The 16,210-nt window shown below is 33.1% G+C and overlaps 1 protein-coding gene across 1 annotated transcript in view; it reads right to left on the bottom strand.

Annotated features, from left to right (window-relative positions):
* Window positions 1-1,563: 1,563 nt before the first annotated feature.
* CDH9 (cadherin 9) overlaps window positions 1,564-16,210 on the bottom strand; it is a 164,315-nt gene continuing 149,668 nt past the window's right edge. The window contains exons 8-12 of the mRNA XM_050792720.1: window positions 11,763-11,899; window positions 11,167-11,288; window positions 7,295-7,412; window positions 6,942-7,193; window positions 1,564-2,913 (exon numbers count right to left, since the gene is read on the bottom strand). Of these exons, the coding sequence (XP_050648677.1) occupies window positions 2,426-2,913; window positions 6,942-7,193; window positions 7,295-7,412; window positions 11,167-11,288; window positions 11,763-11,899 (1,117 nt within the window). The 3' untranslated portion in view covers window positions 1,564-2,425. The remainder of the gene's footprint in view (window positions 2,914-6,941; window positions 7,194-7,294; window positions 7,413-11,166; window positions 11,289-11,762; window positions 11,900-16,210) is intronic.

Below are 16,210 nucleotides of genomic sequence, written 5' to 3'. Positions count from 1 at the left end.
ATTTCCTTGATTCAATCAGATCCTCTGATTCATAGCATTTAAGTCAGGTATATAAAAACAATCACATACCAGTTAATATTAATTCTTCTAGCTCTGTGCTTCTTACAAAGACTACCATAGGTCAGTCATTTCACAGATCAAGGAAAGGGAGAACTTTGAAACTAACTTCATTAGTTCTCAAAAAGAGACAGCCAAATAATATTTTGCAAGTTAAAATATTTAATGTTTTATTCTATCTAATGACAATATTACTCTCTCATGTCAATCACAGATCTACACCTTGTAGGTAAGTTCGTTTGTTGCAGTGCTCTTAGTATTTCAAGCATGGTAAGCCCAGGCAAGCTATGTAACTACCAATTTATTCAACTCTCCCGCCACATAATGTCTTCGTTTTTTAAACAACCACTACATGGACAGTCAGTATAGGTCTTCTTAGAATTGATTTACTTATTGTTATTTAACCTTGTAGTGATTATAGAACAAAGTGATTATAAGACGCCTTGCTCAATGTCTAACTTATTTTTTAATTACCTCAAGTCACTCTATATATCCTATTAGGTATTTGTCTATCTATGATGGATGAGCTTTGGCAATGAGGAAACTAATTCCTTTCTAAGGTAAAACTAAAATTATCTAATCAAAACTAAAACTAAAAATCTTTCTGTTTTCTGGGTGATTGTGTCCTGAGAAATATATCAAGTAATTCTCAATAGTCCAGTATGTCTTTTTCTTAGCGTTAAGTTAAATCTTAATAAATATTTAATGTGTGCTACATATCGAAGATAAAGTTCTTGAGTTAGTCTTGGTCTACAAAAACTTTACAACATAGTGATATAGCAACAAATAAGTACATGTTTATAATTTGGTATTTGCTCCTTAAAACCTCTTGGTAACAGACTAGACAAAGTTAAATTTCTCCTATATGAATTCCACCTAGCAATCACCATAAGCATGACATTTGCTGCCTAAACTATGAATAATTGAAGAGGAATAAAAGGTTAATTCTTGGCACAGAAAATAGATAACATGCAATCTCTCTGTGAAGTTCCCATATCTTGGTTGAAATTTTATACTGTGAGCCATATCAGGGCCAGATTATACACGGCAGTCTTTCAAATATTCGCAGCTGATGATTGCTTACGATTCCCATCTCTTCTTCTTTCCCATGGTTTGAGGTGCCTATATTCTATTTTCTGAACAATCGCAATAATTAGGAAACCATCACATTCTTTTAAGTCTCTTTTCTCTACTTTTCCTTAGCTTTTTCAAAACTTTCTCAACTATAATGACTTGGAATTTCCTCAATAAAATAATAAATTTAAAAACAAACTCTCTACTCTTCAATACACATTTTAAACATGTTACGCACACCTGAGCATATATCCCATGAATTGCCTCATCATGAAGAAAAAAAAAAAAAATCAGAACTATGATTTCTCATTTTGAAAACTATACTACTGAGAGAAGATTGATTTCGATTTTTTCTATGTCTACATAACATTACTGACACATACTTCATTTACTCTCAAATATAATCCACTGGTTGATCCCATAGTAAAGACTTGCAAAAAAAAAAAACACTTAAAGTTTATTATCCACAACTATATATATATATAATATTTTATATTCCAAATGTGTCTCATACTCTATTGATGGTTAGACATCAGTGGTTCTATAAACATTAGTCAATATTTAAGTGATGAAACAGAAAAATAACAATTGGTACCAAAGTTATTTTATAGTTTCACTACATTGTAGGTCCAAATCCATGCAGTAGTTTCTGAACTGCTTATTCCCTGAGTGAGCCATGTTTTACATTTAAAGGTGTAAAACATTTTTGTTATAAATGAGATCAGATCTGCCTCTAGGAATTAAATAAAATGAAATGTATTTTATAAATACTAGTTTATTTCATAAAAATACAAAAATATAAATATACATTTATAAAAATATGAATGAATTAACACAAAGACATTCTTCAACTAAATAAATATGGCAGTAATAGTCATTCCTATGTCATTAGGGATATATCTTTTCCATATTAATTTACAAAGCGGTTGCACAATGTTTAGTTTAATAGTAAAGGTGACTGAAAGTCAGTTAAGAAAACATTTATAAATTATTATACCTAAGAAAAGGCACAAAAAGCCTTTTAAGTATTTTTATTGATTATTGATGCGATATATTTCCTTCCGAGATTGTTAGGCAAAGAGGGTGAACTGGTTATTATTTTTTAAAAAATCTATATCATTCGTATTCATTCACGAAAACTTACTGATTAAGCAAATCCCTACTAAGACAACACCTACGTATTGTTTGTAATTTCAATTTTTGAAAAATTTCCTCCCGGGAAGAGAATGCAGGCCACTCAATCTAATAACATAGACAGTACTTCCACTAATATTGATCAAGTCAAACAATCCTCTTAGTCTCGGTCACTATCATCACCCCCGTACATATCGGCAAGTTTTTTAAAACGAGGCCCCCAGTCACTGAGGTAATCATAATCTTGGTTACAATCAGCTGTGAGGGATTCTAAAGAGCTGAGCGAATCTGCTATGGAATCATTCCCTTCATAGGCATACGTTGCCAGTGAATCATATGGAGGTGCGCTTGGGTCTGCGTCGTTTTCTTTTAGTCTTCGATGGATAAAATCTTGTACATCAATATTTTCCCATAGAGGCACAGTCCTCCTTATCTGAAAAATAGTTTCGGGCATTACATCCCGTCTAAGTTTACTGTCTTCTCTTGCCTCTGGATTTCTTAATGTGCCAATGTCAAAAGCCTGGGTATCTTCTTCCCCACCGCCTTCGTCGTTATAGGTGACAATGTTGTCCCGGACATCGTCTTTTGAAATTATCAGAGGTTCCTTTTTCCTTTGCCTCTTCAATGCAGCAAACAGCACGACTAAAACTATTAATAAGAAATGGGAAAATAGTGAGATTTCATGAGTCTGGATAAAATAGAGTACACTTCTGAGTGTGCCATTTGTTTGGTACAGGAGATGTTAAGATTAATCGAATAAAAATAATTAACTACCCTGTAGAAATACAGAGTTTCTCAAGGCAATGACTGGATGCACTATATTGATAAAGGAGCAGATATTACCATGCCATTAATTTACTGTCAAGACGTACTCTCCTATGAACTACTGGCATTGAAAAAGCTTTATTCAAGTACAATTATTATATTTATCCCACTTCAATTGCCTGACACATCAGCAGTCTTTCCAAATGTGCACTTGTTTCAAATACAAAAACGCTAAAACTCTACTCATGATATTGATCATTCCTTTCACTTTGGCACAAGTATCATTTCTTAATGATTCAAGGGAATATATGCAAAACATTACTCATATAGAGATATATATATTTGTATATGCATTATATTCCTATATGATGCGTGTACATATGCACACACATGAATATGTCATGAATATGTATGTGTCACTGATTTTATCACTTCCCAAATCTCATAGGTTTAACTAAATTCCTTTACTGGTCTAATTTTGTAGTGGGCTTAGAAAGCTGAACTATAACTCTAAAAGTTACAACATGAAATTCAAACTCATCTTTAACTTATCTTACAAAACACCTCAGACTGTATCTTGTTAATGAGGACTTCCTTGACATACAAGGTCTGATTTAAACTTTTGGAATGAAATGTTAATTGTATTCCCTCTACTTACTGTATTATTTTTATTGTTTACATGCCTGTTACAAAGTTAACTGTGAACTTCTCTTTGTATAATATATTTTCTTATTTCTCATTATAATACTGGAAGTCAAATTATGTGTACTGGAAGATGAACCTATTTTCTAATAAATGCATGCTGCAATTAATAACATTCATTTAAAAAGAAGCAAACACGATTTCAAAATACAAATTTTCCATTAAAAATTGGACAAACCCATAATGTTACATATAAGAAATGTGAGAATAAAATCAAGAAAATATCATCAAAACACACTTCAGCATTACCAGGGAAAAACACAAACTAGGTTTCCTTTACTTTAGGGAACTTAACTGTGTGTCGGTATTATTTATGCTTCACAGAAAATAAGAAAATGTTGGCTATTATTCCTTTTCTCAATTGTTACATCGAGAATAAACAAAGCATACTCACTGTCGTTGAGACTACACTTCAACATGGCCCGTAAGGCCCCTATAACTATACTAAAGCCCTGTCCAATGTTATTTTCATATTGACCAGCAAACTTTTCTCAGCTCTTCCTAACTGAAGGTAAGATTTTACAAAAGATAATTAAAGATTATCTTTAATGTCGTAAAAGTAAGATTTTATGAAAGATAATTAAAGATAATTAAATATAATTACGAAAGATAAAGAAGTATCAGTAGTTAGACTTCACAGAATGGGCTTTGGGAGCTGAGCTATATTCAGGATCATCTTAGAGATATTAAAAAAAGAAAACTGCAGTAAAGATGAGACCTCTATACTCTCCTTTTAAAAGATGGACATACGCTTAATTAAGTCCAACATGGATCTGACATCTATCAAATTTCAGCCACACACTAGAAAAAGAGATTTCTTTCTAAATTTAAGGTTAAATAAATTTATAAGTTATCTACTTTTTAATCAATAAAATAACAATTGTGTAGTCAATTATTAAGTATTAAGGGTTCCTTAACTAATAAAAACTTACTAATTCCCACAAATGGTCCGTAGAATCTGTTCTGAGCTTTCCTTTTCTACCATATTAATATTATCAGATCATTTCTTAGATTGAGGTTATTAATCTGGAACATGTGAACAGAATTCAGAAAGAATAGGATAAGAAATGAAAAAAAAAAAGTACCTCATTATTTCCATCCATCTGTAACTCAAATTTAGCATTTCTTTTCAATAGGATTACTGGCATAAACTATGGTGATAGTGGCAATATGTGTGACAGATATTTTATATTGCATCACAGTTTGACAGATAAATCAAACCATAGTTAGACTTGCTCCAGAACATGGCATGCATGATTTGATAAGCAAGCACAGTTTTCTTCGTGTTTTTTATTTCATTTGTGTAAGTGTATTTCCTTTTTGTCTTACATGTTTTACTCTAATAAATTTAAATCGTCATTCTGGCTAGGTCCATTCGCTTCATCAGGCTGCCAAAAGTGTCCCTACAACCAAAAAGTTTAAAATCCCAGCCCTAGATTTTAATCTTCCATCTTGCCTTATAAAACAGATATAAGCTAAGAGTTAGATTTCTTCAAAATGTATGAAAGTACATTTAAAATATTATTGTCAGTGTTATGTCACTATCTTATAAAAAGCAAACTCTCTTAACTATAGAAATGCAGTAACTATGTCCAGCCATTACCATAAAGACTCACAATAACAATAAAGTGCTTTAGTAACTTTGAAAATATAAATTTCTGAATTAGAAGCAATTTTAACTACAATAATAGAAAATTACTCCACATTTAGGCAATGAACTGGGAAAGTGAAAAATAAGAAATTAGTGCTTTCCATATTGCTCAAGGAACAAAGGTGGCTGACTTTGCAGAATATAAGAAGAAACTTTCTAGGATTTCTGCATAGAAAAAAATAGTATCAAATTTAGTTTGAGAATGTTCAAATATCTAAACTTACTTGGGGGGATGCTTTCGGTTCCCTATGTGTGCATGACTATCTTTGTGTGTGTATGTACATTACATTAATACAGAAATTTTTCAAATGATCTAACAATAACGTATTTTCATGTGGTTCTAAATTAGGAAAGTGGAACTTCCTGAGTGAATAAAACAACGTGAAATCAGTAGCACTTAGCTAAAAGGCTAAGCCGAATTTTTATCTCCATAGGGATACAAAAATATTCTACAAAGGAGTTGAACCCTCTAGCAGTAGGTGGGGATTGAAATTGCTGATGGCGGTGGTAGCAGTGTATTTGTTCTAAACCACACTGAGAAAATGTTTTTCTAAATAGTTGGATCATCTTAACTGAGACAAATGTTTTTTCCCCACTTTCATCAATCCCCTACTGAAGTCCTGCAAGGATATCTGGCCAAAGGGATTTCATCCAGATAGCTTGAAAGGATTTGCAGAGAAAAGGAGCCAGCACATATGAGCATTAGAACATAAATTTGGCTAGCTCCCCTGCCCTAAGCATAAGCATTTGGGCTGAATATTTGATAGAAACAATTTTTTTTGGAATGTTTTCCAGTGGAACAACTGTTTAATTGAATTAAATCGTTGTCCTGTTAGTGCATGTTCAAATAAAACATTAGCTGTTGGAACATGACTTTATTTAGAAAATATTGCAGGGCTAGGTATGACCACAGTGATATAGTGATATTTTTAAAACAGAACTTTAACTTCTTAATTTAATATGTCACACCAATGTATAACAAGCTATATAGGGGAAAATGTCTAACTGTGACAACTTTAATGCATTTGCATGTCAGACATCTGAGATAGATAACTCAGAATATGTTAGTAACTGTTATTTGTAAGGGCAACGTAGTCTTTAATTTGGGAATAATAGAAAGGAGAAGTCTATAGTAATCTGTGTTTGAATGCTAGCTAAAGCCTTTTCTAAATGAGTGACTTTGAGTAAATTATGTAGCCTTTCTCTAGAAGAAAAGTATTTACCTTATACAGTTGATGGAAAGATGAAATCAATGAAATCAAATGCCCTTAGAACAGTGAACAAAGTCAAAGATATAATACCAAATGATATAAAATATATTTTTTAAATACACATGTGTATAGCATTTGTTAGATCTTTATTTTTGGTCTCTGGAAAGCTGGGACTATCCCCACACACAAAAACTCTTACTTTTTCCTAATTGAAAGAACCATTTTAATAAAAAGTGAAAATGTTCTATCTTTATCTGTAGAGAAAAGTGTTATTCAGTGCACCATCCTCGGACCGTGAGGGAGAGATTTTTGTGAATTAAAGAATCATTCAGAGGGACAGAGCTTACTAAGCAGTATGAGGACACAGAGGAGAATCGCAACGAGAGCTCCCGTGCTCAGGCCGGCTGAAAGGATCAAGGCTTCTGCCGTGCAGGATTGCATGTTTCCTTGATTATCGCAGGCACACACCCGAATAGTGAGTGTGCCAGTGCTGCTTTGAATCGGATAATCGTTGTCAAAGATTAAAATTGGCAATAAGTAGGTGCTCATTTTGTTGCGACTGTAGCCATCTTTTCGAGTCATGATTCCTGCTGTGTTATCTGGTGGAGAAAAACATGTAAAAAACCAAAAACTTTCATATGTGTTTTTAACTATGTATCTTAAAGTTTCATGATTTTTAGTTTTAGAAATTTTCTTATACCTTTATTATCTACAATGGTGAAATTCGGATTGAGAGTAAATTCTGGCACTGGTTCAAAATAGAATTTGTGACCTCGGGGAGGGTCATCCTTATCCATGACACTGACAGTCTGAATCAACTGAAAGCAACATAAATAAATTAATTAATTAAGCCTAAGGCAATTTTCTTGTTATTAGACGATATCTTAAATCCATGTATTTGTGCTTTAAATACATCACAAAAACAAAGCAACAAAACAAAATAAATGCCATTTAAAGAAAATTAGGCCAATGCCTTATTTTTTATGGTTTTGTCTTAGGTAACTTATTTAGTTAAGAGTGAAAGACACCCAGTAAGCCCAATGGTTTTCAAGGCATCTTAAAGCATTATTGTCTTATACCTGGCCAGCTTAAAGAAAAATTCAATCCCTGCAATACCTATCCTCTTTTGATATTGTTGAAAGGCACAGCCCTTTTTATTATTAATTGATGAGCAATCCGTTACATCCACTAGAAAATAATTCTTCAAAGGATGAGTACATAGAAGATGCATTTTTTAAAACACCAATGCTTAGCGCAATCACTCCTATATATTAACATTATTAATATATTTTTAAAATAATAAATCAATTTGTCATGTACTATCAGAAAGAAAATGATTTTGAAGCTATGGATACCATTACTACAACTTAACTATTTCACTTAAATTGCTTGCTTTTCCTTTAATAGTATTTGCAAAGACAGATATACAAAGAAATACTTTTAAGATTTTGTACAATCAATGTTGAGGTTTCAAAATTAGAACACCTCTTGGCTGAGCTAGTGTAAATAAATAAGAAGTGTGCCCTAATGGAATATGGAACAGCCAACTATGGGTTGGGCAAAAAAATTTCACTGAGCATTTTATAGTGGAAAAAACACTGAGCTACACATTTGGGTGCCTCTCATCTGTGTGATTTGAAATCACAGTCATTTAATTACTCTGATTTTAACGTTCTGTTCTACAAAAACAAACAGGTTTCATAGTCTAACATTATGTGGTGAACAGTTATTGAAATTCACAATAGTTTAAGCTTTCCATTATTTCACTGTATACCTTTTATAACCATACTAACCTACATACTCACTAGTCAGTGCTACTTTAATTTTATATTAATGATAATTATATCATTTTGACAGGGTGATATGTCACTGTATTTTTAATAAAGTCCTTTTGAAAGTGTACAATTATTAACAAAAAATTAATAAACTTTTCTCTTTAGAAAATTGGAACATAAGAAAATAATTATATAAGATCTAATATTTTGCTCAACCTTCTGTTCCTAAATAGCAATAACAAATCTGACTTTTAGTAATAATTTAAATCATAAAAAGTTGATCTTTTAATTATATGACATTTGAGGCCTTGAAATTATTGGATGGGCTTTGTATAAGTATATTTTATGAGGATATACATATACTTAATATCCATTTTATTTTTAACTTGGTTAAATTCAATGAGTAATATGTATTAAATAATTATAATTAGTTAATATAAATTATACTTAATTTTTATAAAATATTAGCATATAATATATCAATAACACACATGAATCAGTAAAAGATAAGCATACTAATAGCTATGTGAGTAAAGAATATTTATAGGTGATTGTAGTTTGACTTGTGCTCCCCCAAAAGGTCTGTTCAAGTCCTAAATCCCAGTACCTGTGAATGTGACTTATTTGGAAATAGGCTCTTTGCAGATAAAATCAAGTTAAAATAAGATCATTCTAAATTAGAGGGGACTCTAATTCAATGACTGGAGTCTTCATAAGAAGAAGCAAATTTGGACACAGAAACAGATACAGGAAGAATGCCATGAAATGATGGAGAGAGAGATTGGAGTAATTGGTGTCCACAAGCCAAAAGATGTCAAGGATGGCTGGCAAGCTCATGAAGCTAGAAAGTGCCAAGGGAGGATAGTCTCCTAGAGCTTTTAGAGAGAGTACAGCCCTGTTGCATGTTGATTTTATACTTCCAGCCTCCAAAACTATGAGAAATAAAATTCTGTGTTTTAAGTCATTCTGTTTGTGGTAATTTGTCATGGCAAGCTTTGGAACTAATACAGCTGTAAATTATTTTTAAGTCCATGTTTGTATGAAAAAAAAATGTTTGGCCTTAATGAGTTTACAAGAATTCACACTAAAAGTGTTATGAGAAATTTACATATTGGCAGATATTTAAAATCTAGGGTTGCCAAATACGTAGGCAATCATAGGTATTTGGTGGGAATATCACCTAGTTTATGACAGATTTGGAGAACTATTCGGGAACATTTATTAATATTTATAGATATAATTTAATTATTCCTACTTTGAGAATTATATCAAAGGAAAGTAGTACCAGGTGGTAAACAAGCAAAATGTACTACAATGCTCATTATAGTATGACTGGGATAGTGCTAGGGTAACATTTTGTGAAACCAAATTTCCATTAAGAAGGAAGTAATTGAATAAGTAATAATGTAACTATGCTATGAATATTAAGCATCAAATTCAAAAAATCATTTACTAAACTGAGATGCCCATTGTATGTTGTAAAATAAAGAGGAAAAGCAAATTTTTATCTAAATAGCTATGTAACAATTTCATGTTATTACAAACAAAAATCTCATTTGTATTTTTGTATATGTAGGTGGAATGTGTTATGTATCTCTGTCTTAGTCAGCTGGGATGCCATAACAATTCCACACACACTTAATGGCTTAAACAACAGAAATGCATTTTCTCACAGTTCTGGAGAATGTAAGGTTGAGATCTAGAGGCTAGTGTGGTTGACTTCTGGTGAGGTCTTGCTAATATATTAATAGCTGCCTTCTCCCTGAGTGCTCTCATGTGGTTTTTCCTTGGTCCATGAATTCAGGGACAGGAGAAAGGGAGAGCATGAGCTCTCTGTTATCTCTTCTTTGTATGCTAATCCCATCAGATCAGGATCTATCCCCTTATAACCTCACTTCATCTTAATGACTTCATTGAAACACCATCTCCAAATACAATGACACTAGGGTTGCATTTTCAAGATTTGAATTTGGAGGAGGGCCACAAACATTCAGTTCATAATATTCTCTATTAGAATAGAAGAAAACCTGTATTTTAGATTATTTTCTACCTTAAGGAGACATGATGGAATTATAGATGATTCTTAACATCTACCTATTTTATCTTCAAAGTAGTTAACTAAATGGTTAAGTTAATTTTGGTAAAATGTATGCGGTTACTGTTATAGAAAAATACTATATTTTTGTCAAAAATGCGCATATTCTGCATTTACTTAGAATTACTTTATATACATTTGAAAGAATTACTTTGTAAGAAGACTTCCTAATTCTTTTACATACAAATCTACTTCATTTCAATGATATGAAACTTTAAAGTTTAAAACTTACAAAATATCACTCATATCAAAATCTCCTAAAACTATTAAAAGTGGCAAAATGTAATCAAGAAAACAATGATTATGATTACCTTTATAGTAACATGAAACAATTTCATTTTCATACTTCATGTGTTATTTAATGATATATTTTCATTCTATTAGTGAAGATAACTCAGCATAAGCATAATTATGAATGTACGTAACAGCTTCTACATATGTGATACTCACTATAAAGCTAGTATATAAATTAAAACATATGTTATAATATTCCTTACTGTATTATTGATTACATTATAAAAACATTTTTAAATGGCTTTTTAAAAAATCACTGTGAGTTCTTTGTTAAGGATAAATAAATGGTGGACAAGAAGTATTGACAATAGTTTGCACAAAAGAAATCCTGCAAATAAAGTGATGTAATGTCATTTGACTTTGTAAAGAGAAAATATATTCTTTTAAGTTTTTAATGATTTTATTTACCTGCCCAGGTTTTGCATTTTCACAAACAAATGTTTCATAATACATGGCAAATTCCGGAGCATGGTCATTTATATCTAGAATTCTGATGAAGACAGGGATGTGGCTACTTTGTTTTGGGTTATCTGCAACGAGAACATGTGTAAGATTTCAGTCTCATTTACACAGAAGCAGTGAAACCACTCACCCATTTGTAGCTTAGCAACAGATCCTTTTTGTGGTGTTCACTTTCTCAATTGGGCTGCTGATGAATATCTCAGCTCTCTTACATGGTCCAAATGAAAAGCACAATGAAATTGAGGAAAACATAATTGAGAATGAGGTATTATTTGTAATAGATAATTTTCTTAGATTATTTTTATGAGGTTAAATTATATTTCTCTCTTATATAAGGTGTAAAAGAAAAGCAAATTTGAAATGAATGAATTATTTGATAATCCTTAAAAACAATTTAAAAATGTGTTGACATTCTAAGCCATTTCTCTAAGATCTTGCTAAGGATACAATCATACCACTCAAGAAAATGAGTCTAGCTAGTGCTATTATTTTACCGCTTTGATGAAAGACGGTGTGTTCAGGTAGATGTAGCTCTGACTTACTTATTTCTGTGGCTGTAACAGTGATGTTATGCCAAGGAGATGATTCTCGGTCAAGGGCTTTCAAAGTGAAGATAGAGCCATTTTCTGAGTGGATGCCGAAAATACGGTCCATATCAGTGTGCCGATCAACAGAGTACCTGGCAGAAGAGACTCATAAATCCAGCATTCTTCTAAGGTTACTAGTTCTACTCTTTCTGAAAGTTATAGGTAATTTCCACAATGATCTGACAAATACATGAACTGTAAAATGCTAACAACTTTCTTGAATTTTTATTTTATGGAATTCTTATTTGAACAATTTCATATATTTGACTCTTTCCACTTACTATTCCACAGCCATGTGTACTTTAGAACTGTTATTTATGCACATGTATCCCGGTGGCAGCTGTTAAAGCGAGTTCTTAAGTATCACTTGGTTCACTTATCCTATCATAGGCCTACTGCAGTGCTTGAGACACATTAAACAGTAATGTTAAACTTGACCGAGCCAATAGTAATGAGTACATCGAAAGTATGTTAAAAAATACATAACTGTGTCACGAGTCCTCTATAAGCAAATATCGAGAAGGCTATTATAAAATACATTGCTCTTGAATGGCTTTTTATTCAAGGAACATCCAGCTGAATCAAGGGCTTCCTCTAATCTATCCCTCCAACTTATTTCAAATCAAAATGAAATGTTATATCACCACAGAGTTCTGTGACTTTCTCATCAGGGCTGTATGCGGAAGACGTCATTGTAAGCTTTGTAGCACTCTGCAGTTGGCAAAATAATATCTCTTCTCCCTAAGATGTCTATACCTTAATCCCCAGAACCTGTGAAGATGTTGTTTTACACAGCAAAAGTAATTTTGCAGATGTCATTCAGGTTCAAAACACTGAAACAGAGAATTACCCTGATTATCAAGGCGTGCCTAGTTTAATCCTACGAGCCCTTAAAAGTGGAATAGGAAGACCAGGCGCAGTGGCTCACGCCTATAATCCCAAAACTTTGGGAGGTAGAGGTGAGTGGATCATCTGAAGTCAGGAGTTCGAGACCAGTCTGACCAACATGGTGAAACCCCGTCTCTACTAAAAATACAAAAATTACCCGGGCATGGTGGCGGACGCCTGTAGTCCCAGCTACTTTAGGGGGCTGAGGAAAGAGAATCTCTTGAACCCCAGAGGCAGAGGTTGCAGTGACCTGAGATGGCTCCACTGCACTTCATCCTGCGTGACAGAGTGAGACTGCCTCTCAAAAATAAACAAACAAACAAAGTGAAATGGGAAGGCAGAAAATTGGTTTAGAGAGATGAAACAGAAGAAAAAAAGAGAACAGATTTGAAGAATGAGAAATACTTGACCCATTGTCGCTAGCTTTAAAGCTGAAGGAATGGAGCCACAAACCAATAAACAATGAACATAGGCAGCCTCTAGAAACTGCGAGTAGTCCTTAAGCTGACATCCAGCAAGGAAACTGGGGCCTCGCCCATACAACTGCAAGGACTTGAAATCTGCTCACAACCTAAATGATCCAGAAAGCAATTCCCTGCCTAGAATATACAGAAAGAAATATGGCCCTGTTCACACCACCACCTTGACTTTGCCCAGTGAGACACATACTGAACTTCTGATGTACAGAAATTCAGACCTATCTGTAAGATAATAATACATTGGTAGTATTTTTTTGTGGCAGCAATAGAAATCTAATATATCCTTAAAAGATAAATTTTTGAAAAGATTAATTTATATGAAAGTCCTTCAGTTACATCAGACCATGGTATGCCATACTAGCTTTTTTTTTTTTTTTTTTTTTTTTTTTTTTTTTTTTTTTTTTTTTTTTTTTTTTTACATCTTTTTGAGATTTCTGTTGCGGTCTTTGATTGAGCCATGTCAGAAAGTGAGTGCTTCTCAAACATTAACATTTAAATGAATCACATATGAATCCTGTTAAAAACAGAATTTGATTCAGTAGGTCTGGGGTGGGAGCTGGGATTGTGCGTTTTAAACAAACTCTTAGATGAATCCTATGCTGTAGCTCCACAGGCTAGGTTTTATATAGCAGTTTTAGACTACGGGATAAAGTGATTAGAATAAGAACAGAAACAGGAAAAGCAATGAAGGACGATTAACAGGCTAATCAGCCTCTGATGTAGTCCTCATTTTTCTAGGTTTCTTATTAAATGCATCTTATTACGAGTTCCTTTTTGATCAAGTGTATTGGAAAATTACAGTTCCCACTATAAATCTTAAATATATTCACACTTTGGCACTGGCTTTGGCAAACATAAGTAATAGATATTTAGGTTTTATTTTATTTATTTTTATTTTTTGTTTGAGACGGAGTCTTGCTCTGTCGCCCAGGCTGGAGTGCAGTGTGGCACAATCTCGGCTCACTGCAAGCTCCGCCTCCTGGGTTCACGCCATTCTCCTGCCTCAGCCTCCCGAGTAGCTGGGACTACAGGCGCCCGCCACCTCGCCCGGCTAGTTTTTTGTATTTTTAGTGGAGACGGGGTTTCATCGTGTTAGCCCGGATGGTCTCAATCTCCTGACCTTGTGATCCTCCTGCCTTGGCCTCTGAAAGTGCTGGGATTACATGGCGTGAGCCACCGCGCCCAGCCGATATTTAGGTTTTAAAACGTTATGAAGTATTGGCAATTTTTAAATTATTGGGTGAACATATATTAACATAAATTGTATGACTTTTTTGTTTGAACTGTTTATTAAAAGACATACTATTTAATCTATTGTTTAAGCATTATGCTGAACTTCAGGGATCTATTAAGTGAACGGGTCTAATCATAATTTTAACAATTTAATATAGTACATGAAGATACTTGCTTAATTTATTTTCTGCCAAATTTTATAAAACGATTATTGCAGAGTCATAAACACTGCTTCAAAAAGAGTATTTGGTCCTTTGGTAAAAAAGTTATCGGGTGTCATCTCAATCATGGAATGGCTATAAAACTTATATAGCTGGTCTCAGGTTTTACCTCACTCCCTGTACATGGAACCACTTCAGTCATCTCTGTTTTGTCATTTAGCAGGATTCTACAACGCACAACAGAAGTACATGCAAATGACAGTATTCCCTCAGTTTTTCAATAATCATTATTGTAATCTTTTCACATGGTGTTATGAAAAGAATTTAGGCACTTAAAATACACTCATTTGACATAGGATCACTGCCCAAGATTAGCCTATATTTCTTGGGTGGGAAGTCCTAAGGGGATAAAGGAGAAATAGAAACCTAGATATAAAAATGTATAATAATGCACAACAGCATACATACATATATACATATATACATATATATAGATATATTTCTTTTTTCTAGAAGCAAATGTCATACTGGCTTTTAGCCAACAATTCTTTGTCAGATTCTTTTCAGAGATAGATCTGATTTGCAAAATCACAATGTAGTAAAATTGAGCATGCAAGTCACATTGAAATTTTTCTTTTAAACCTCTATTTCCAGTTGTGCTAACATGAAACAAAATATTATGTTTCCTACTTATAGGTTTCAACCCTCTTACAATTCCTGATGTGGGCTTTACTGACATTGGGACCAAATCACTATTAAAAGGTTTTTGAGAGAAAAGCAAATAAAATCACTGGAACAACAAAAATATTTTATTTTCCTTAGCTACACAAATTCTGCTTATGAATAAAAATAAACCTAAAATGTACACAAAGAAAGTGGAAGCAAAAGAACATAACTACAGCTGTGCATTGAATGAAGCTCGATTCATAATATTCACCTGTTAATATTTCTCTCTATTGTTGGAAAGGTCAATAGTTAACCATTACCTGCTTATATCTGAATAGATCTGGGATTTCTTCCTACTGTTTGCATTGAAGATCAAAGAGGAAAATAAAATTTCCTGTTGTGCTCATTGCTAGTTGCCCTAGTGTTTAGCCTAGAGATTTCGATGATATTTCTATTACTGAGAAATAGCTAACAATTGCAACATGATAAAAATCAAGCTTTGATACACTTGTATATTTTTTTCAGGATCAAAATAGATTTAGGCTTCTGGCCACCTTACTCTTAGGTACAACCTTGAAAGACACTATTTTTCACATTAAGAATTCGTGAAGGGAACTCACAGATGATACAGAAATAGCTCACTTTTAACTTTGACAGTGCCAACTTCCAGGTCTACGTTCAAATTTTTGTTTCCAGTGCAAATGATGTCTCACAATTTGTCAAAGTTCAGGGATAAATTTCTTTTATTTAGCAGCCAAACTTCTATTTTCACCCAAAATGGGACATTCTGATTTACTTACTAATAATAAATACACTGGATTACCACAAATGACCAGAAAGAGCCTGATAAACCCTTAACACAGAACAAAGCTATCTCTATGTTCCAGCAGATGGCCTACTCTAACAACAATATTTTATTGATTCCCCCTGCGTTGAATTTTGAACAATCAGTTTTAAAAGGCCATTGTCATAATTT

Source organism: Macaca thibetana, chromosome 6 (assembly GCF_024542745.1).
Source record: "Macaca thibetana thibetana isolate TM-01 chromosome 6, ASM2454274v1, whole genome shotgun sequence".
NCBI classification, from domain to species: domain Eukaryota; kingdom Metazoa; phylum Chordata; class Mammalia; order Primates; family Cercopithecidae; genus Macaca; species Macaca thibetana.
Note: the sequence above shows the minus strand (reverse complement) of the source record. Positions and strands in the feature narration are given on the sequence as shown.